The 20,567-nt window shown below is 46.8% G+C and overlaps 2 protein-coding genes across 3 annotated transcripts; both read left to right on the forward strand.

Moving 5' to 3' along the window:
* The first annotated feature begins 116 nt into the window (after positions 1 to 116).
* On the forward strand, positions 117 to 1,344 carry LOC140213022 (uncharacterized). The gene has a single exon (XM_072284174.1). It carries the CDS (start codon positions 258 to 260, stop codon positions 1,080 to 1,082), a length of 825 nt encoding a protein of 274 aa, XP_072140275.1. The 5' UTR covers positions 117 to 257; the 3' UTR covers positions 1,083 to 1,344.
* A 1,998-nt stretch (positions 1,345 to 3,342) lies between these two features.
* On the forward strand, positions 3,343 to 17,808 carry LOC126525828 (uncharacterized). 2 transcript variants are annotated; one of them, XM_072289979.1, is made up of 4 exons: positions 3,343 to 4,114; positions 5,689 to 5,799; positions 9,383 to 9,518; positions 10,314 to 17,808. In XM_072289979.1, exons 1-3 carry the CDS (start codon positions 3,497 to 3,499, stop codon positions 9,503 to 9,505), a joined length of 852 nt encoding a protein of 283 aa, XP_072146080.1. In that variant the 5' UTR covers positions 3,343 to 3,496; the 3' UTR covers positions 9,506 to 9,518; positions 10,314 to 17,808. The 2 variants fall into 2 exon arrangements, 1 of the variants encoding a protein (XP_072146080.1); XR_011896150.1 differs by lacking the exon at positions 3,343 to 4,114 and adding an exon at positions 4,121 to 4,216.
* Positions 17,809 to 20,567: the final 2,759 nt, after the last annotated feature.

The raw sequence follows: 20,567 nt of genomic DNA on the forward strand, positions 1-20,567 counted from the left end.
GTTCCAAAGGGGACGCTCATAACATCCGTCCACTCATCCATCGTCGTGCCAGCCATAGAGTTTCTCACTTAGAAACTCTATGGTGCCAGCTGTGGGAAAGCCCCCCCACCCCCAACTCGGCTCGTCGCGATCGTCCCAGCGAATCCTCCACGCGCCGCTGCCGTGGGGGAGGCGCTCGCTCTACGTGACGTCGTGCCAGCTGCCCCCCAACTCGGCTCGTCGCAGTCGTCCGGTCGTCCGAGCGAATCCTCCACGGTATGTCGGATGATGTGTATAAGGTGAAGCTGCAACGATGTGCTGCAGCTAAGAAGCGGCGGCGTGCGGAAGAAACGGATGAAGAGCGGGAACAACGTTTAGCTAAACGGCGTGCATATTATGCAGCCAGGCGAATGCGTTCAACATCTCTTGATCTGGGTGCATCTACAAGTATCATGCATGCTCTCAATGCTGACGCGACTTCGGCGACACCTGATCGTTCGACAGCAAGCCTTATGGATGCTTTAAATGGCGACGAGACTGCACCTACACGTTCGATGAGCCGTATGGAACTCTACAACCTGAACAGAAGACAACGACGTGCTGAAGAAACGCCTGAACAGAGAGAGCAACGCCTTGCCAGGGAAAGAGAGCGAGATGCTGCTAGGAAAGCGAAGCATAACGAATCGAGGAGAAAGCGCCAAGCGGAAGAATCACCCGAAGCGAAAGCTCAAAAACGATGGAAGAAGCGACGAGAGAAATCTCTTGCCAAGGCTGGTGTGGTTCAACCGGAGGGGGACATTGCACTTCAACGACGTGAAGAGCATGCGAGAAGAGTCAAGGAGTGTGAGCCCGCAACTCGTGAATTTCACAGACGCTTTACAAACAATCCCTTTGGCTGTGTGTGTTCTGTGTGTGAACGGTTGTGGCATAAGGACAAACTTGCACCGGTAAGCGAGCTTATGTTCTCTACTTTGAGGAGGGCTTACCCAGTGCAGTGGTGTGTAACACGTGTAAAGCCAGTCTCAGAGAAGAAAAGATTCCACTGTACAGTGTGTCTAATGGGTACAAATATCCGCCTATGCCAGAGGGTTTGCCGCGGTTGAATCCTGTAGCCGAACGAGGGCTGTAACCCCGCATACCCTTTGTACAGATCCGCAGGCTCATGAATTTGTATGTGTAGGCTCATATTGTAGGCTCATATTTGTCAATCATTTGTATACCACGGTAGCAAAACCATGCAAAACAATAAGCTTTACTAAACGAATCGCCAAGGACGGCTTCAGTGGATCCAACCAGGGCGCAGCCAGACAGTCTTGCTTTCGCAATCCACTAGGCTTAACCAAGCTAAGCGTCTGCCAATTTTTTTTGCCTAGCTTTACCACAACGTGGTGCCTATTCTGTGGACCAGACCACACGATAAACTCTCACTTTGTTTTGTGGACCAGACCACAAAATACGCTTCAACTTTATTTTGTGGACCAGTGGGGACAGCACGAAATAGGCTTCATCTTGCGCGTTAGCTTTAGACCAAAGTCAGACCGACCAGACTGTGGCTATCATATGCTATGCGCTGTAGCGCATAGCCCCGAAGCAAGCAAACTTTCTTGACGGTTTTTCTCACCTGACATATGTGGTTTCTCAGATCAGCAAGTGGAAGCCACAAAACGGAGCCGTAAAGGCGCAGAGATAACTTTGTTCATATGCCTAATGGGCTTAAAGTTTGAAACCCACTTTACTTCAAACTTGCCTGTCATAAACCTATTTAGATTCTGGCGATGTTAGCTTGACAGTTAACATGCTGAAATTGCTGCTCGGATGGAAATATGTGTGCCATCTCTGCATCACAGTCTACATACATCATGTTTGTAAAGTGATGCATTTTTGAATTGCTGTTCATAAAAGCTTGCCTGCCGTACATGTACAGAAGTAATCCAGAGTGGTTATCAAAGCACACAAATAGCCATATTAATGCACATGAAAATGAATATATATTACAATGTACTCTTGCAACTGACAGAGGGACCACGATGGTAGCAGTGCCAGTGGTATTACAAGAAATATGGTTCCTACAAGTTTCGAAGGCCAAGATTAGAACTACTTTTCCAAAACACTATGGATAGTTTTATTGCATTAGAAATACAAAAATGAAGTGGTGACAATGGTGGCAACAATAATACTGGTTACGGTGTCATCCGTTGTTGGTAGCAGTCTCTGCAAAACCATGTACTCGATTTGGGCAAACCATTGGGACATGCACATTTCAGATGTCTCCATTCCAGACATAAATGGCAACAGACTGAATTCGCCTTGCCAATAAGTTTTTTGCATGCGGGACAGAACCATACCGGTTTTCACTTCTTCATTTCTACTAGTGACATTACAGAGAGCCAGGCATCATCTTCCAAGTATGGCTTTATCTCTGCCAAACTGCAGGTATCATCTAAAATTGCCGAGGACACCTTTTTGGCAATACCTTCACCATGTGTTCTGAAATCTTGGTGCCATTCATTGCAGCTTCCAAACTGCAACTATCCACAGGCCACTGTGCTTCAATGTTACTGGTAATTTGATGTGGCCAAAGTGGTCCACAGAATGTAGAATCAAACAACAATGCATCAATATCAATAAAAAGCTTCACAACAGTGTATGCATTTCACAAACCTAATGTATTTTCCTTTGAATCCCGTTTATTGTTTTGTATTTATACTGTACCCACGCCCTCTGTAATGCCCTCTGGGGCCTGAGGGCATAAACTAATAAATGAAATAAAAAAAATAAATTAGGTACAAGATAAGACAGAACTGACAACTCTTCAGAAAAACCATAGAAATGCATCACTGAGCAACTGCAATGCAGCTTAGCAATTACTAGCGCACTACCCAACAAAGCTGAAGTGTATTTTGTGGTCTGGTCCACAGAATAAAGTGAAGGTTTATCCTGTGGTCTGGTCCACAGAATAGGCACTGCGTTACCACAACATGCTTTAGCTACAGTACACTGTACTTTAGCTACCCAACAAGCATCGTACCTCGCTTTATAACTACGGGTTCTAAGGCATGCTGATCTCGCATTAAATTGCAAGGAACTTCTCTTTGAGTTATAAATTATTTCCTTCCTGATTTTGTTTTTTCCTGCGAGGGTTACTCGTAGCAGGTTTCTTTTCCATTGCCGCCACCCATGATTTGCGTTTGACGTTCCTTGTTGCCATGTTGCTGACCATATAGAATAAAGAACGGCAGCAGTTCGCGTCGCAGCAGCGCTGTCGTTTGTACTGGTCAGATCGAGTTTCATAACATTGGTAAAGACACCGGGCTGCGTGGAGATCAGCAAGTGGCACAATGCTTACGCGCACTTAGACAACTCCCAGATGAGTTTCAGCGTAAATGTTTTCGCTTTCGGTTCGAGTTCAGTATCATCATCAGCACTTTTCTATGGCTGCACCGTGCGAGGATCTGCTGTGGTGCTAGCTCAAGATTCGAGCTGAAGTTCGTCCAACATTCACCCGAAGCGGCGACCGATGAGCCGCGAGGTCACCGTGAGTGAGATTACGTACATCCTGCACTTGCCATGGAACGCGCATCGCACGCCCTCGGAGACAAGCGGACCAACGCTCGGCGACGTTGGGGACGAGGCCACCGGCGGCGCGAGCCCGCGTCCTACGAAAGCGAGGAAAACTCCACTGGACGCCGAGGAAACGAGGGCCAGGCGCTCGGAGGGTCAGCTACGCCGCTGGCAGGCCCAGCGCGAGTCCCCCTCCCCGCTTGTGAGGCCAGCGCCCGCTGGACCCGAGGAGAAGAGACGACAGTGGGCCGAAGCTCAGCGACGTCACAGGCAACTACAGCGCCAGGCCGAAGAAGAACGACGACTGCGGGAAGGCGCCCCACCTCGAGCTGGAAGAAGTCGTAAGGACCCCGAAGAAAGGAAGAAGCGACGTGCCGAAGCCCAGCGGCGTCGCAGGCAGGCCCGGCGCGAAGCCGTCGAAGAACGACAACTCTTGGAAGACGGTCCATTCCACGGCGAGACGCTGTCGCGCCGGGCCGAAGCACAGCGGCGCCGTAGGCGTGCCGAGCGCGAAGCGGCCAACGCTGGCGTTGGGCAGTCCTTGAAAGACGATCCCTTCGGCAATGCCAACGCGGTCAGTAGCTTGCTAGCGCCAGTCCTTTCTTCTGCTCGTCGTAGCAGGGGAACAGCGCAGGAATCTGACAGGGACGAAGAATGGCACAGAAACTACAGTGCTGTGTGTCTTCTTTTTGCTTCTCTTTGTTCTTGTCAAACTGTTGCGTTGTTCCCCTGTTATGATGAACAGTAGGCAAAGCTAACTGGAAACGCCCCATTCTGTTGCCAGCTTTATGCAGAGAGCCTCTTAGTTTTCTATTCCTTTAATACGAAGCATTCTCTGTGGTGCTGGACTGGTATTTGTGGGGTGACCGATGTCTTAATTTCTAGAATGAGGTGCGCGGCGCCGTCTACAGATCTTGCCAACCACTGATAACATGTGGACGTGGAAAGAATGTGGACGTGTGTATAAAACACACGTCCACATTCATTTTTTTTTGCACATGAAGGCTCCCTATAATGCGAGAGCAGTGGGTGTAAGGACAATGGCCGGTAACATGCCATGAAAGACGTCATAATGGTCATAACACGTTTACATGTTTGTGACCAAGTGTAATTAAACAGACATGCCCTGTGCTTGAGATACAAACCAGTCTGGACTGCTGCATCGAGAACAGCTCCAAAATGTGTTGTGAAGCATGCAGCAACTTTAGCAAGATGTCCTGAATGGGAGAAGCGGTGTGTCAACAAGTACAGGACAGCATAAGGGAGTGAAGTGGTGTTAGTGAGACATCGTCAATCGGAAAGTGTGAATGGGCATTACCTAGATTTGGTAAAGTGTGAAGCATGTGTGAGAGTGTAAAGTGGCATTAGCAAGACATTGTGAAGTCGCTCATTGCCAAGCAACGGCTGAGATTGCAAAAGGGTTATCAGTGGCATTGCCGAAATGTGAAGAGTGTTGGCACGTGGCTTAACTTGGCAATTCTCAGTGTTCAGGAGTTGTAGGGTACCTGCTGTGGTTGCTTGTGGCTTCAGCGTTGCGCTGCTAAGGACAAGGCCACCAGATTGAATCGTGGCCATGGCGGCTGCATTTTTATAGGGGAGGGAATGGAAAATGCACCTGTGTACCATGCATTGAATGCACACTAAAGAACCCCAGGTGGTCGAAATTAATGTGGAGCACTACGGCGTGCTTCATAATCAGATCATGGCTCTGGCACATAAAACCCTAGATTTTAATTTAATTTCGATGTCTTGCAGGGTAAATTACGTGCGTGGGATCAAAGAGCACTTCACGGTGCATCAGTTTTTTTTTTTTTTTAACACCCTGAACAGTGTAAAAGAGAACGCAGGACTGCAGGGCAGATAAGGTTCAAACCCAACTGGGTGGTAATTATTAGCCATGGGGCAGCTGTGTAGAAGTGATTTGTATGCCACGTCAATGCCAATGGCAATGCCAGTCTTTCCAGGGATGGTGCTTGCCCCAATACTAACCCCAGAATTTCTGCATATTTTTTTTTTGCATTTTAGGGAGACATAAATAGAACTCTTGGACAAGAGGGTGGCAACCAAATTGTTAGATCTAGTTCAGTAAATAAATACACAGGTTATTTTGCGTCGCGGGTGTCTTATGTGAGGTCATTTATCCTGCAGGTTGGTGATGCCGTAGATGAAAAGCTGTCGGCATGCAACACATCCAAGTCAACAAGTACCACCTTCCACTGGGATTCATGGCTAGGTTGCAATGATAAGCACGTTGGGGAGGTGAGTCTCTTACATGCATGCTTGCACAATATGCTACCGTTTCTTGGCAACTTTTGATGCGGCCAATTGGTTTTGCCTAAAGGGAGGCTAAAAGGGATAACAGTATTAAGTTAGGTTGTATTAGTAAATCGCACTTCTGTGTTATGCAGTAGCTACTCTTGCCATCAGATGAAGCTTTGTAAGCCAGAAAAGATGCAAAAAACACAGATGTGTGATGATACCATGCAGCTCCTGCACTAGCTTGCCGTGACATTGGCAACTCTGATATCGTCTCCTCAAATATAGTTGATTCTATGTGTCTAACCTGCATCTTAAAAGAACTGAAGACACAGTATAATAAGCTTGGAGAACTTGTTGCAAGACAAAAGAGCCCAATACAACAAGTATTTTTAAGCAGTCCATGCTTCTGTGCTAACTAGAGCTGTGATTTCAGGGACACGTCTCGATTTCAAAAAATGTCCTGATGTTAGTGTCAGCTACGTATATGGTTCTATCAAGCTTGCTTGTAAATTCCAGCAAGTCGCAGTTTCCAGCAAATTTGTCGTCTCGAATTTACGTAGGGTATCCGGAAAAATTACAAATTGTCCCAATTGTGCAGGTTTTCTGTAATGTTTACAGTGGTTTAATAGACAGGCTTGTACTCACTTCGCCACTCAGCTGCAGGTAATATTTTTGCCTTGTCAGGGAGCACTAGTGGTTTCCTCTGCTTAGTATTTGGCCAGGACAGCATCCAAATCACTTGCACTGTAAATTGTCACACATTTCTTTGGAATTGCAAGAACTGTGAAAGTACCACATTTATTTAATGTGCGTCATGTGTCATGTAGAGCCTGCTGCACTGGTTCCCAAGGGCTATGTCTGCTTTTAGTAGAGCTCTTAAACTTAAAGGTTGGCCTTGTCACAACTACTATATAGCTAATTTTCATTCCGTGGCACTCGCATTTGAAACATCAGAAGTTTGCCGTAACTGTACCAGATTATTGCATCTTGGCATGGAATACTTGGCACCCTGTGTGTACTGCAGTGTATACTGCATGGAGTTCTGTACCAGGCTGTGAAGTAATCCAAGAACTATCGATGTGGCAGATTATAAAATCCTGAAACATTGCGTATGCTGATCCCCTTCAAGAAACAAAAGCAACATTTGTGTCGGTCCCTTTCAGACTTTTTAGCTCCTTCTCTGTGAGTATTATACGCGCTTGACATGTGTGGATGCACTTATAATGATGTGGGGCTTTTGTTCTCTAGCCAGCTTTAAGAATATATTAAGGAGAAAAGGCACAGGTTGGTCAAGCAGCCTATTGGGATGTTCTTAACATTTTAACAGTAGAGAATAAGATAGTTGTTGGAGGCGGCGCGAAAGAGTAGCATCCATGGCCACGGTTCATTTAGACAGGCCAGCCATGGTGCCACTGAATCTCGGGAGCGGCAGCTACTGCTGCTCAGGTTGAGCGTGCTAGCATATTCTCTTCTCATGTTATATTCGTGAGCCGTCTTCTTCACTAGTTCTGGAGGCGATAGTCGCACCGCTACAGGGTCCCCTTCCTAGTGCGAAGCGTGATTAAAATGTGTGCAAAAGGCTCGCATATTGCCCGCTTCTTGGCACATGCAGGGAGTTCAGCATATTGAGGGCAAGAACGCTGAAGATGGTGCCGTCGAACAGTGTGCAACAGGGGCAGTGGTGGAGAACTATGAGGGGTGCTGTGCCTTGTTGCCCTTGCTGATTCATGCTGCGTCTGCCTTTGAGGTGCGGGTACAGTTATGCAGGGCAGTGTTCTGTGATGATTAGCAAGACTGTGGTCTTGAGATGGCATGGTCAGTCCGGCCACTCGTTTGGTGTATAATTTGCCAGGGCTTTCGTCACAACGGCACAGAAAGCAGATGCTGTCGTCGTTGGTAGTGTCGGGTTCCCACAATCCGAGAGACATGTACCAGTAGGCAGCACTGGTAGTGTAGGTTGTGAGTGAGGTGCAGCAACAGTGATGTCATGGTGCAAAATCACAACAGGCTGCTGGTTGTCGTAAAAGTTGGAGCTCCGAAAGAAGACCGTCTGGCAGCTTGCGACTTGCATGGAGATAGTGCAAGTGTTGGTTACTCACGTTGACGTAGAAGTGATTCTCAAGCTAAAGAAACCAGATAGCAGCACTATCTGGTTTCTTCAAAGCTGCTCAAAGCTGCTCCTGCAAAACATCGGTCGGCTATGTATCCACGGAAGGCGAGAACACAACATCGGAAGGCTCGCCTGCTGCTGCTTGCGATGTAGTCTCCAATGCCAATAGTATCAAGGTTGTGAGGGTTGCTGAAGGCAACACCAAGGTTGTGCTTGTAGCGACGCCATCCTGCGAGAGGGAAATTTGTGCCTAGTGCCTACTGGAGCCGGTGGGAGAGCCTCTGAATTATTAGTGATGTGCCCCAGAACGGAAAGCGAATTGCTTGCGGGAACGTCTAAGGAAGGAGAGCGGCAGCCCGTAGTGTTGCCGAAAGTGCTTGTGTTTGGCCCATTGAATTCTTTGGAAAGAGTCATTACCCAGCTGCCTTTGAAATGGGGAGGTGGCTCACGGACCGAGTAGAGGTTTTGTGCTGGGGCTGGCACATGCTGACGATCGGTACGAGTGGGTGCAGGCGATGTGGGATGACAAGACGTGGAATGACGCGACAGTGTAAATGGCGAGAGATGTTGTGAGGGAGGGCTCGAGGTGGCTTGGTGAGTGAGAACGGGTGCCCACAAGTCCTTGGAAGTTGGGGCCGGGGAGTGGCAGCCGGAACCTGGAACTTTGCTGATACAAAAGTGGCTGTCCAGCTGGATGAACCAGATGTCTAGCATGTCGATGTAGAATTCCCGGACACGTTACAACCGCGGGACATCTGCCGGACCGCATGAGGCCACGTCACTCTTGCCTTGGTAGAATCGGTGTATTGATGCTGGCATGGCTGGGCTCATTTGTCTAATGTCACCAATTTGTGGGGCTCATGGCCATTAAGAGGAAAGCATTGGGGGAATTAGCTGTTGTTGAAATTGAAATGTAGAAAATAATGAAGAAAAGAAAATGAAAGTTGGGCGAAAAGATAATGTGTCGCCGGTAGGAGCCGGCGACATCCTTTTTTTTTGCCTGATAGCGTCACATAACACGTGATCTTAGGAGAGTGGGCACCTGGCTAGTAAACCCTCACTTGCTACCTTATGACATCAAGGCTGCCCGAGTCGAGGCCCTCGCAATTGATAAACGAGAGAAGAAGCCATGATTAACAAAATCGTGTCTATCGGTTCCCCTTTCTCCAATTTATGGGAGGCGGCACGAAGAGGTAGCCGCCGTAGCCACCATTTATTTAGGGTAGCCAGTCATAGTGTTGCGGGATTTCCGGAGCGGCCAATACCGTGGCTGCTCAGGTTTGTTTTGTTTATCAGAGAACGGCAAACGTTTTGATGGCACCAAAAACAAAATGAACATATCTTAGTGCGCCATGCGCTGTCCCGGAACGTGTGCCATTTTTTTGTTTTATATCCAGATTTCTTCCAGATTTTAGTAATGCTTTTGTTAAAGTTTTGTCAACTCTAGTGATAATGTAAGTACTCACCCTGCAGGACAATGCCTTGCCTCAACATGCCGATCAATCTTGTCAAACGGAACACCACATCACTCTAGTCCAGTGCGCAAGATTGCACGTTTCAACTTGCTGCATTGGAGTCCAAGTTGATGTCTCGTGACTGTGTTGTTAAGGTGAGTGCACAACACAAGTGAATGGCTGTATGTAATAAGCCAGCATAGTTTCCTCCTGCGCTTTGCCTATCAGTGTGAGGCAGCCTAACATGTAAAGCTAAGCCTGGGGACATCGGTGGGATACTTGCAACCGTTTTATTACAAATTGCTGTGGTCGGAGGCTGGCTTGAAACGCATGCATATTGTTTGAGCATCATGCGTTGCTCCACAATTAAGTAATCTCCTGTCATAAAACAAGTACTCCGAGTTTTTACAAAAGAGGTTTACAGAGTCTACATTTACAGAAAGACCTCATTTACATGTTTCATTTTGATCTCTTACACTTTAGTGCATTGGTACCGTCCAGTTCCCATTGGGGTCATATGTACTAGCTTTCCCGTTTGTTACTCTAGCTGCTGCGATGGCATACCACTGACATATCATTGCCCGTTGGCAGTTGACCACTGCATGTGTCAGTTTAGTAAAGCAACATATTTTTATATATTATGTATCAGTATACCCTCGAGGTCCATGGGGTGTTAGAGAGGGGGTGTGTACAAAACATTTGTCAAATTAAACAACATAGGAAGTAACACGAAAGAAACGGCATTAGTTGTTTGTACCAGATGCCTTATTGCACTGTTTACTGAGAACAGAAGTTGGGGCTGTAAGTATTTAAAATATGCACAGGCTACATTGTTCATCAATATATAGGTCGTGATGAGAAATAGTTCTTGCAGGAATAAGTCAAGATCAAAACTTGAAAATTGAGGAATATTGAATGTCAGCTTGATGTGGTCAAATCCATTTTCGCAGTTCCTGCATGACCAGGTTGACAGAACGAAGAAGCTGCTCAACGCAACAGTGGCAGCATCTGGGTGGCCTCGGGGGCACACCTGTCCATGACGACATGGAGGCCTCCCTCACACTCGGACACAAAAGCCAGAAAAGTGGCAGAAGCAGGCGAATCTTTTTGTGCAGTTTGGTGGCTGCACTGTTCGCATTTGATGCCACAACTTTTCACTACTTTACCATGTGCATGTGCTGCTGATGTCCAGTTTATTAAAAACTGCGATGTTTGCCAATACGTAATTTGAAACTCTTTATCCATTATCGAAAGTATGAAAATCAGGGTTTCTGCAACAAGAACGAATTTTCTTGATGCCTTGGCATGCAACCTGAAAGTGAAGACTACCATTCGGACTGACGTTGGAAACATTTCGGTGCGTTCGTCAGTTTTGGGTTGTCCGTATGAATTGTCATTAATTGCTTTTTTTTTTACAGAAATCCTGGTCTGTGTATCTTGATCATGGGTGCACCTGTATTCATTTGTCAACTGTAGATGATGTACACTACCAGTGTGGCTTTGCTGCAGTGCACAGCCATAGTCAATGAACATGTGCAGCCATCGGGCCGTTTTACTTGTTCTTGGGGCACCGTTATCATAGCCAGGCTAACCTGTCAGAATCACTGACTGCAGCTGCCAGCGGCAGTGGTACTGTGAGATGAACCATCAACTGTCTCAAGGGTCTTTCAAAATTGCATTGGGCCATCTGTGTTACATCCACTCTTAAGCATTATTGGTGTTCCGGCATGTTTCTGCAGGTGCATGGTTCTATCACCAATGTGTTCTACTTGTGCATTTTGCACTGCAGCATTGAATTAATATCTTTATTGATCGGTCCTTGGCTCTGATTAGTTTTTTTATTGTGACCACTAACCTTAATTTACACATTGTGGAACTTTTTTTTTTTCGCTTCGGACTTTGGGGGATCGGCTTAGAATCGGGGTCGGCCTAGATTCGAGTAAATACGGTAGTTGTCAACTCGAGTGGTGTGTACGCTGTGGATATTGCATTGCCACAAAATATTAACTGACTGTGGGGATTGCATTCGTCTATTTCATTGTGGTGCTTTAGCGCATCAACAAAATATTTACTGGCTGTGGGGATTGTGTTCGTCTATTTTGTTGTGGTCCTGTAGTGGAACATGCTATGGGCATGGGGGCTTCATTGCGACGAGGTCTCTCTCAAACTTAATGTGCATGGGCTGCCGCGTTCCCTTTCTCTTTTCCCTGAGAGTACATGTACAGCAGCAGGGCCATATTACCTGAAATACACTCGCTGCTGTCCACCCCCAATGCGGACCAGGGGCTTACCCAACTGTTCTTGTATATGTGGGAACTCGCCTGGTGGCCCGAGCCGACCGTGGGAGTTGGGATGTGGAGAGAAGTTCTCGTACAGCAACATGCGTGGTGCATACTGAATTCCGATTCTCCTGGTCAACCTTATTGTTGGCTGGCCATGCCGACGGTCCTCACCCTGAGGTGGGTACGTACCTGTCCACTGCTACATTTTTGGAGGCGAGCGTCCACCTTGGGCATATGCAGCATGTGCCATTTAGGGTGCGGATCCCCATACCCTCGTGGTGGTATAGGAGACTCCCAGTAGAGCACATTGTGATAAAGACCACAATGTTGCTGCTGCCACTGCCCTTACACAGTGCGAGCGCCCACTTTTTTCCCCTGACATCAGAAGCCAAAGATCTCATGGAGCCATGGCTGGGCGGTCCACCATGAGCACCAACTTTTGTGGTGACTGCCATGCATTGGCTGAAAACAACAAAGAGGGAAAAGCATAGTCCTTACCGCGATGTGGCGAAAGCCAACGCAGCGCCTCGGCAGGACCAGCCGTCGAGGTGCCATCACAGCGAGGAGAGAGGAAAAATGAAAATACGAAAAGTGGGACAGTCTTACGTTCACATAAATGTTGGTTCACATCACTGACCTGGTTCGCCGTCTCTGATAGGTTTCTCTGAAGCACCACCAAAATGATATGTATCTCTGCCTGTGCCAAGGTAAACAATTCCGAAAGACACCTGCTGTGATACCAGCTGGCCCGTCAACCACATGTGTTCCAATGCAAGATTGATGGGCTCTTGTCCATTGGGACTTCGCACTGTTGAGGGCACCTATCCTGCCTCCTCTACGTTCTCTGTTTACGCGATTGAGTCCTTCCCATACATAATTTCTTCATGGAGGTGGAGCCTCACTGTTCTTAAGGTGTGTTTCTACAGAGCATGCCAGAGAAACTTCGTTCGTCTCCAGGATATGATAGAGTTCCTCTTTTTTGTTCTTGTCGACCACCCTGAATGTTGACGTAGAATATTTGTTCCCCTATTATACTGCTTCTTTTCTTTCCTTGCCGCCTTTTCTTTCCAGAGCCACAAACTCTGGTTGTTTTTCCCATTGTATATTTCTGTTGTGAGGTCCATTCCCTATCCACTGCTCATACGAACTATCTGGGCCTTCACATGGAAGGGCGTTGTTCCACTAGTTCATCTGGGCTTGCTGTCTCCATCTGCTGGTCATTTTTGCTCATGTGGAGGTTGCCATTTGTAGCATGACCTGTCCTAGGGTTGCTATGAAAAAGGCAACAGGCTCTGTCTTCTGACTGTGGTGGTTTGCCAGAGCCTACAGTTGTACTTGTAAAGAAAAGCACAGTCTGCTCTAGACAGCGCCCTAGCTCCTCAGCCGCATTAGTGGAGTATACATACCTGCCCCTGCCGGCACTGATGTACTCTCTTTATGCCCACCAATTCCACCCTTGGCCTCAGCTCTTTACAAGTTGATCTTACACATTCCAGCAGTGGCAGCATTCATGCATTTCCTGCCCAGTTTTGGCTTGGGTATACCATAGACCAAAAAACTATGCTTTGTATATCTTTCTAGCCATGTCTCTAGTCTCACCCAAAGCTGTACTGCCGATACTGCTGGGGTTTCTAGCTCATGTAGATGTCCTTGTGGCCAGCGTGAATCACCACAATGGCTTCCTTTACATCCCAGGTTTCCAAGCTTGAGTCAATGCACAAACATCACTTTAAGGTTGTGTATTCTGCGGTTTGGAACTGCACAATGTATGTTTAGCAAAGTTTATTTTCAACAAGAGACGATACAAACACTGTGTCACAGTCATGGCACAATTCTACCAGGATGATAACACTTTCAAAGTACTGCACTTGACTGTGTGCAGAGTGGATCGTTTTGAGTGACGCGAGATCTCGTCCCTGTATATGAAGGCACAGCGGGTACTCTTGAGTCCTCGATTGGCGCCTCTCTGTGGTTGCATCGACGCTGGATTTCAACCCCGAGAACTTGCCACAGGAGTCACGTGCTTTCGCTGCCCTTTCCTTTTAAGCTAGAAGCTGAGAATTATGAGCCTCCTCATCTTGGTTCTGATTCTTCGTTGAAGACTCGGTCTTCTTCACACTGCTGTCACTTCTCTCCTCTACTCCGATAGAGCTTGATGCGCAATCGTCAGGCTTGGGTGACCACACCACCTGTGCAACGACTGCCTCAGCACATCCGTGATCGTCTCCTCCCTCAGGGATTTCAGGCATTGGTAGGGATTCGGTTTGGCTTGGCTGCTTTAAACCCGCCAGCTCCACTTGTAGATATTTCCTCAGCTGGCACTCCTTGTGAAGCTTGATCTCCGTTTTCCTTGTTTGTCTCTGAGGGTCTGTATTTATGCTCTGAGATGGGCTGCCCAGTTGTCCATTGTCAGACACCAGCACTAGGTCTCCTGCTTAGCATGCGAGGCCATCTCAGTGCTAAGTAGGCAGATTTCCTCGCACTGATGGCACAGGTAAACGTGTGCCACTTTGGCTTCCTCGATTGGCTCAAAGGGGCTGTCGCTCAGGTGCATCCATGTCCTACAGTCCAAGCATATCGCTCATTTTTCTTCGTGAGGCGCTTGAACCTTGGCCTTCATGCATCCAGTGCACTTCATGATGTTCGAAAACTCCCGCTCAAACGTGCACGCTTCGTGTATGCAATCGACCCACGCTCACTGGCACTCGACTTGCACATAATCGCACACAAGTACGCTTCGTGCGTTTGTCACACAGTTCCTGTGTAGCATGAAAGCTGGCTTACTATTATGTTGTTGCCTCAACACATTGTTCTGCAGGCCTCCATTCCTTGGTACTTGCTGTTATCTACATTTCTTGCAGTTTTCTTGTTATTCATTCCTGAAGTGTGCAAATTTGTTGACATTTGGTGGGCAATGTGGTGCATTTATGTGAGTGTTCAAAGGGCTGTCTTCTTCACTGTCTGCTGGTCCAAGGCTAGAAGCTTGGGATGACGCAGCATGTTTCCCTGGAAGGTTAGCTTACAAGAGTGAAAGCGCGAAGTCTATCTTTTTGTTCGCTACTGTATGTGCGAGTGTCTTCCTTCGTTGCTGAAAATGAATGCGCTAGTCTTGTCATTTGCTGACACTGCTTTGAAATTTTTTATATTCTCTTTGCAGCAGAGCAACTGCTGTGCCTCACTGTGGCCCTTTGATTGAAGTTTTGTTTGGAAGCGGGTTGAAGAAATCATATGCCATCTCTGCTGGTGCATGCAAAGGTCAAAAGCCTCTCGGCTTTTGTCATTAAAGTCAGGAGTGCCTCATTGCGTTCAAGTTGTCAGACTGAATGGAATTTTTTGAGCTTGTGCACATTTTAAAAATCCTGCCTAATATAATTGAATTGCAGTCTTCTAGCAACAGATCACCTGGGAACTAGTCTCGGGTTGAATCTGAAACGTACCAGTTGTATGTTAATGTATGGATATAACAAATTTTGGATATAGAAATAAAGTTGTGTCCATCGATATTATCATGTACAAATTTATATGATGTCCCAGCTAACGTTAGCCAAGCTGTGCAACGGAAAAAATTATTAGAAAAACACGGTGCAAGAAACGATTTTAAGATTTACGGTGTTCGGTTGTCGGCGTTCTGAAAACCGAACATCGTAAGTCCTAAAATATATCTTGCGCCGTGTTTTCTAAATAACTTTCTTTTGATGAACAGCCTGGCTAATGTTAACTGGGACTCATGGTATACTTATAAAGAATGTTGGAAATACTGAAGGTGCGTTTGTATAACATGCAACTTTCTTTAACAAGGTTAGATAGTATTGTCACAATGTTCGACCATGTTGTCATTTGTTCGCTTTACTCTGTTTTATTATCGCCACTATGTGCTAGTGTTTGAATTACCTGCACTCATCAATGTGACTAGCGTGTTCTCGAAGCTGTGATGTTGGTGTCCTATACGAGTACACGTTTTCAACCTAAGGCTTCCAACATATTCATATTCACTATGTTCTAAGTTGGTCATCAAGAACTTTGTCATGTATAGATAGCGAACAAGTGAGCACTACTGATTTTCAGAAAGCTGCTGTGCTTTTCACGGTTGATGCCTTAGAGCTATTTTTTTTTTCTTTACAAGCGCATGTTTGCCCATTAATGCATTCGTCTCATTGAACTAATTGCTTTGCCGTTGCTTCGTTCCCACACCGCATGGCAGCTGGTGTTGATAGCAAGCAAGTGGTTAGAAAAGTATGTATGACTTGAATCAAGCTGAATCTGAATGTAACAAACATGGATATAACAAATTTTGGATATAAAGAAATAACTTTGAACAAACGAGTGACAAGGTTCTTGACAACAGTGAAAGTGGCAAGCACAGCTGTGGCAAGTGGTAGTAGCAGATACTTGCCAATTTTTTCAAGTGTTTTTGTCGTTTACCAATTTCGCCTTATTTTACAAATGTTGCATCAAGGTTTGTAAAAAATAATTTGTTTGCCAGTCTTCTAAAGGTGTTGAAAGGTTGCAAAAGATGTTCACAAAAATGAAATTGCGATCCCAGCTGCACTGTCTTCTTGTAGCAGCATGAGATACCATGTACCGTATGGTAGTTGCTCCGAACAACTTTATCCGAACCAAATAGGCATTAGAAAGGTCTCTGAAAAAGTAATTGTGATCTAAAAATAATGTGCACTGCTGCTTGTGTGCTGCATTTGGAGGTAAATCATTGTTCATAAGGTGCATGCATAACCGGCACAGTGTGTGTTCAAGACAAGTATGTTAAACTTGCATGCTAGTCCACTCCCCCTCCCTCCCTTCTTTTTATTTGCAGTATTTTTACAAACTTTGAAGTTCACAGATTGGCATGTATGCAGGCGTGACTGGTAAGGTTGTTTGATGCAGCTTATATGTAGCTTTTCTTTGCGTGGTGCCAATTCTGTGTGGTATTGTGATAGTTATACTGCATTGTTACAAATGCTTGTGGCATATGTAGCCTGGTAGAGCAACTTGCTTCTCGCTTGATCAGCAGTTGTGAAATGGCTTCTGCAAGAATTTTGATAGGAAAACAATTGTATCCTGTGAGCACATGTCTTTTGAGTGCTGGAAGGTTATAGCAGTGGATATAGATGCATGTGGCAGTATTGTGGTAGCCATCCTATGCGTGGAAATCTTTGGAGACTTGCAATTGTGTTCACTCTGATGCTCATTTATTGCTTACCCGCAGTGATAGTGCAGTGGCCATGGTGTTGTGCTTGAGCTTGAGGTGACCGTTTTGATCCTGGCCACGGCGGCTGCATTGAAAGGCGGGTGGAATGCAGGAATATTTGTGTGCCATTAATTGGGCACCCATTGACCGTTTGACTGTCAATGCCATAAATATACAGCGCCACGAACAATTTCCGAATGGTCGATGCCAGATACTTCCGGCGTCGTCTGCATCTTTGAAAAACGTGCCAACTTACTCTTTGTGGCCCAGCAAGTGCTGCCACATTGTGCGGTTACAAGTAATCTTTTATTTGCTCCATAGTCTCTTGGGTTTCATGCCGCGGCTTTTTTTAAGCTGGCGTTTCAGCGACCGCTCGCTCATGCGAGAGCACGCGGTGGTTTTGGTTTGTCTTGCGGGCCATTTCCGTTCATTGCGTTCCCAAAAACTGATGTCTGCCTGGTTCCTAATCTCCCAAAGGGTCGCCGCTAGAGGACCGTTGGCCCGAACCAAAGCCCTCTGCCCAGTCAACCCGGGTAGAAGGGGCGTGCCGGGGTCAATGTATCGAATGATGCTGGGTCGATGAGTACATGAAAGCTCATGGAGGCGGCACCTCCGGGTGCCAAGTCCTCTTCCCATCTGACAACGGCACGCTCGCCCGTCTGTCGCTCACAGTGGCGCAATTACAGCTGTTCACAGGCAGGTGCGCCCCACGTTTTTTTGCCCACGAGTCAGCTCGCGAAAGCCAATTGTTCCTCGCTGGTGGCAGAACGAAGGATTGCTGCAAGTTCCTTGACTTTTGGGGGTTTTTCTGACGGGCGTGCAACGATCTCATCGTTTTCTTGCGTGCGCACGCAGAGCGACTCAGCTGAACATGAGTTGAGCTGCGATCCCTCCGATGCAGACCCAAGATCCGAATCAGAAGATACGTGTTTCACTGTATGTTTTTATTTATTGTTATTAAACACATTTATGGAAGCCCATGAGTATTCACAAATAAACAATGCACGTTTACTTAACATATTTTTTGTCACCCTATATGGTCACTGTAGAAAAAATTGCGGTACATTCAGTTTTTTTTTTTCGAGATAGGTCACTCTGAAGGTACGTCGCATTTGAAGAAAAAGAATTAATGACAACCATTTCACTCTGTGAAGATGGAATGGCAGCGACAGCTGACGACACTCGAAGCTCTCAAACTAAAAGCCAAGTGCTTTCGCTGCCATTCCACCTTCACAGAGTAAAATGATCATTTTTTTCGTTGCGAGTCTGGCGTCGTTGCTCGTTTGGAGGTGCCCGGGCTCGCGATTGTCGTTATCGTTCAGCATCGCGTGAACGCTCTTCGTCGGTGGTCGTTTCGCGCCTGCGCCGTTTACATTCTCGTTGCTGTTCCCTCCGGCGCTCCTCGTACGCATGTTGTTCTTCGGTTGTACGAACTGTACGTGTCCGCCCCATTGATAACGCAGCTGTTTTTAGAGCCGATGTCTCACCTGCTTATATCGTGCGATAACTTTGACGTCACGCTATTGTTCACGGCGAGTGTTCCAATTTGTTCCGCATTCTGACATCTGTGCCGCCGCACTGCACCCGTATGAGTTTGTTATATATCGCCAAGTTCGTTTTTGTTGCCGGACGCCGAAAAAAAACTATGGAAGGTTATGCATATACACCTTTCGCTATAAAAAAAGGAAAAAAATCGACCCTGGAAGGGTCAAAATTAATCCGGAGCGCCCCACTATGTCATGCTTCAGAATCAAATTGTGTTTTGGTGCGTAAAACCTCCGAATTACATTTTTTCCATATATACGCGGGTAGCATACGCCGCTGTGAACATCTCGGCCAAGTTTTGCTGTCGTACGCGGTGCGTGGTGCTCGCAAGAGGATTGCGAAGTCTCCTTTTTCTCCAGCGCTGTCTTTTCAACAGAAGGCCCTGTGGCCCTGTCCTCGCTCTTCTAGACGCACCATTCCGTCATTCTCTTGGACGGCTGCTATTGGACGGTAGCTGACATCAAGCTGCGGTCGGCTACGCGGCGTAGATACCGCGGCCGCCGCGGGGTGGCGCCACGAGTTCACTGGCTAAAGCGCACGGCGGCTCGCATAGGACAACCGCGTTTGGCTTAGCGTAGTGTTCCTGTACGGCTGCCTACAGTGTTCCTATATACAGGAACACTAGTTTAGCGCGTCGTAGGCACCAAAGGCGGAAGTCGTGGCGTCTACGTCAACATCGTAAATGAAATTTGAACTGCGCGCCACGGTGACATTTAGAAGGCGGAGCGTTGTGGGCAAACCCCATTGCGCCGTAACCTTCGCAGTTCAAGGCATTGAAGAAGGAACGGGAGCACTAAAGCCCCTGCATCCACGCGGCGGAAACGTGTATGGAGGGGCTTTAGGGAGCACAGAGGAGGCTGTCTTCGATTGCCAATAACTTCGCTTAACACTTTTTTTAGACTAATACTGAACCAATTCGAATTACGTTTGTGTTTAAAGGAAAGTGGAATTTTACTGACTATAAAAAGAATCTGGATTTAAAGGGCCCCTCACCAGGTGTGGCCATTTTGAGCTGACAAGCGCAGAGCATACATTGAGCGATAACGATTGTGTCTGCAAAGTATTGCATCGCTACGCGCCACAGAAAGATATGAAATTTCAAACCGAACGCCGTTCTTTCTTCTCGCGGCCGCCGCGCTCCAAGCCGGAGGATGACGTACTTGCGTCCCTTCGCCTAAGTATACTCGAGTCCGCAGTGTGACGTCGCTCGTGGTGACACGTGGCTTCGAGAATGATTCAAGACATCTGTTACCTGTACGCTCTATTACTTGAATTGAAGTTTAGAGAAATAATAAACCACACAAACGGAATATCTGCGTGTTTTTTTTGTTTTACTTCGCACCGGAGCAAGAGAAATGTACTTCCGCTTCGTCTGCTCGTTCCCACGGTCGTGCGGTCAGGTGCATAGGCACCGAAACTATGCCTTTTTCTACCGTGCTCGAGCGCGTGAGCATGCTCTGCGATCCGCTTGTTCTGCCTCAGTATTCGTGTAGCACTGAATTATACCGCTAGTCATGTTTTCTTGTGCACAGTGCGCAAAATCGTGTGCAGCGCGACCGCAGCTCGCGCGCGGCGCCGTCAGCGAAAGTACGTAGCGCTGAAAAAAAAAAAAAAGCGACGAGAAAAAAAAAATGAAGGCGCGGCCTGTGACGTATGTGTCACGCGATCCTGGAGGTCTGGTATGGAAGAACGCAGGGAAGGAATTTCGCTTGCGAAGGCTAGACGGGGCGAGTGGAGAGAGCGTTTTGCTTGGCAGGGGAGCCCGCCTCTGAAATCATGGGTTCGCGGCACTGAAATATTTCTATCTCGGATATTAATGAGCCGATTTGAAAATTTTTTTGCGGCAGAACGCTCCCTAGAAACCACGTAACAACTTCCAGCGTATAACCAAAATTTTCTGTGGGGTTTGGTGAGGGGCCCTATCAGAGCTAATATCTTGCACTAATTGACAAACATCAGTAAATAAAACGTATTGAAGTGCAAAGATTACAAATCTAACTGTTCCACAAGAAATCTGTAAACTTCATCTTTTAGATTGCTTAAAACCTGACAAATCTGATGCAGTAGTTTGAAGCGTGTGTAAAGTTACTACATTGCTTATATGAGTGCTGCAAAAGGGCTGATTCACAAATTGTGTAATTCAGAGTAGTAGACTAAGTTTTGTCTGCTTTAGATGTCATATTTTAATG

This window comes from Dermacentor andersoni, chromosome 8 (assembly GCF_023375885.2).
Source record: "Dermacentor andersoni chromosome 8, qqDerAnde1_hic_scaffold, whole genome shotgun sequence".
NCBI classification, from domain to species: Eukaryota; Metazoa; Arthropoda; class Arachnida; order Ixodida; family Ixodidae; genus Dermacentor; species Dermacentor andersoni.

What these genes read in the sequence shown, in the direction of transcription:
- LOC140213022 (XM_072284174.1), top strand. Translation starts at nt 258, where the DNA reads ATGTCGGATGATGTGTATAAGGTGAAGCTGCAACGATGTGCTGCAGCT.
- LOC126525828 (XM_072289979.1), top strand. Translation starts at nt 3,497, where the DNA reads ATGAGCCGCGAGGTCACCGTGAGTGAGATTACGTACATCCTGCACTTG. An exon ending in CCTTCGGCAATGCCAACGCG is followed by an intron (nt 4,115 to 5,688) that starts GTCAGTAGCTTG and finishes TTTATCCTGCAG; the next exon opens with GTTGGTGATGCCGTAGATGA. An exon ending in ATGATAAGCACGTTGGGGAG is followed by an intron (nt 5,800 to 9,382) that starts GTGAGTCTCTTA and finishes CTCACCCTGCAG; the next exon opens with GACAATGCCTTGCCTCAACA.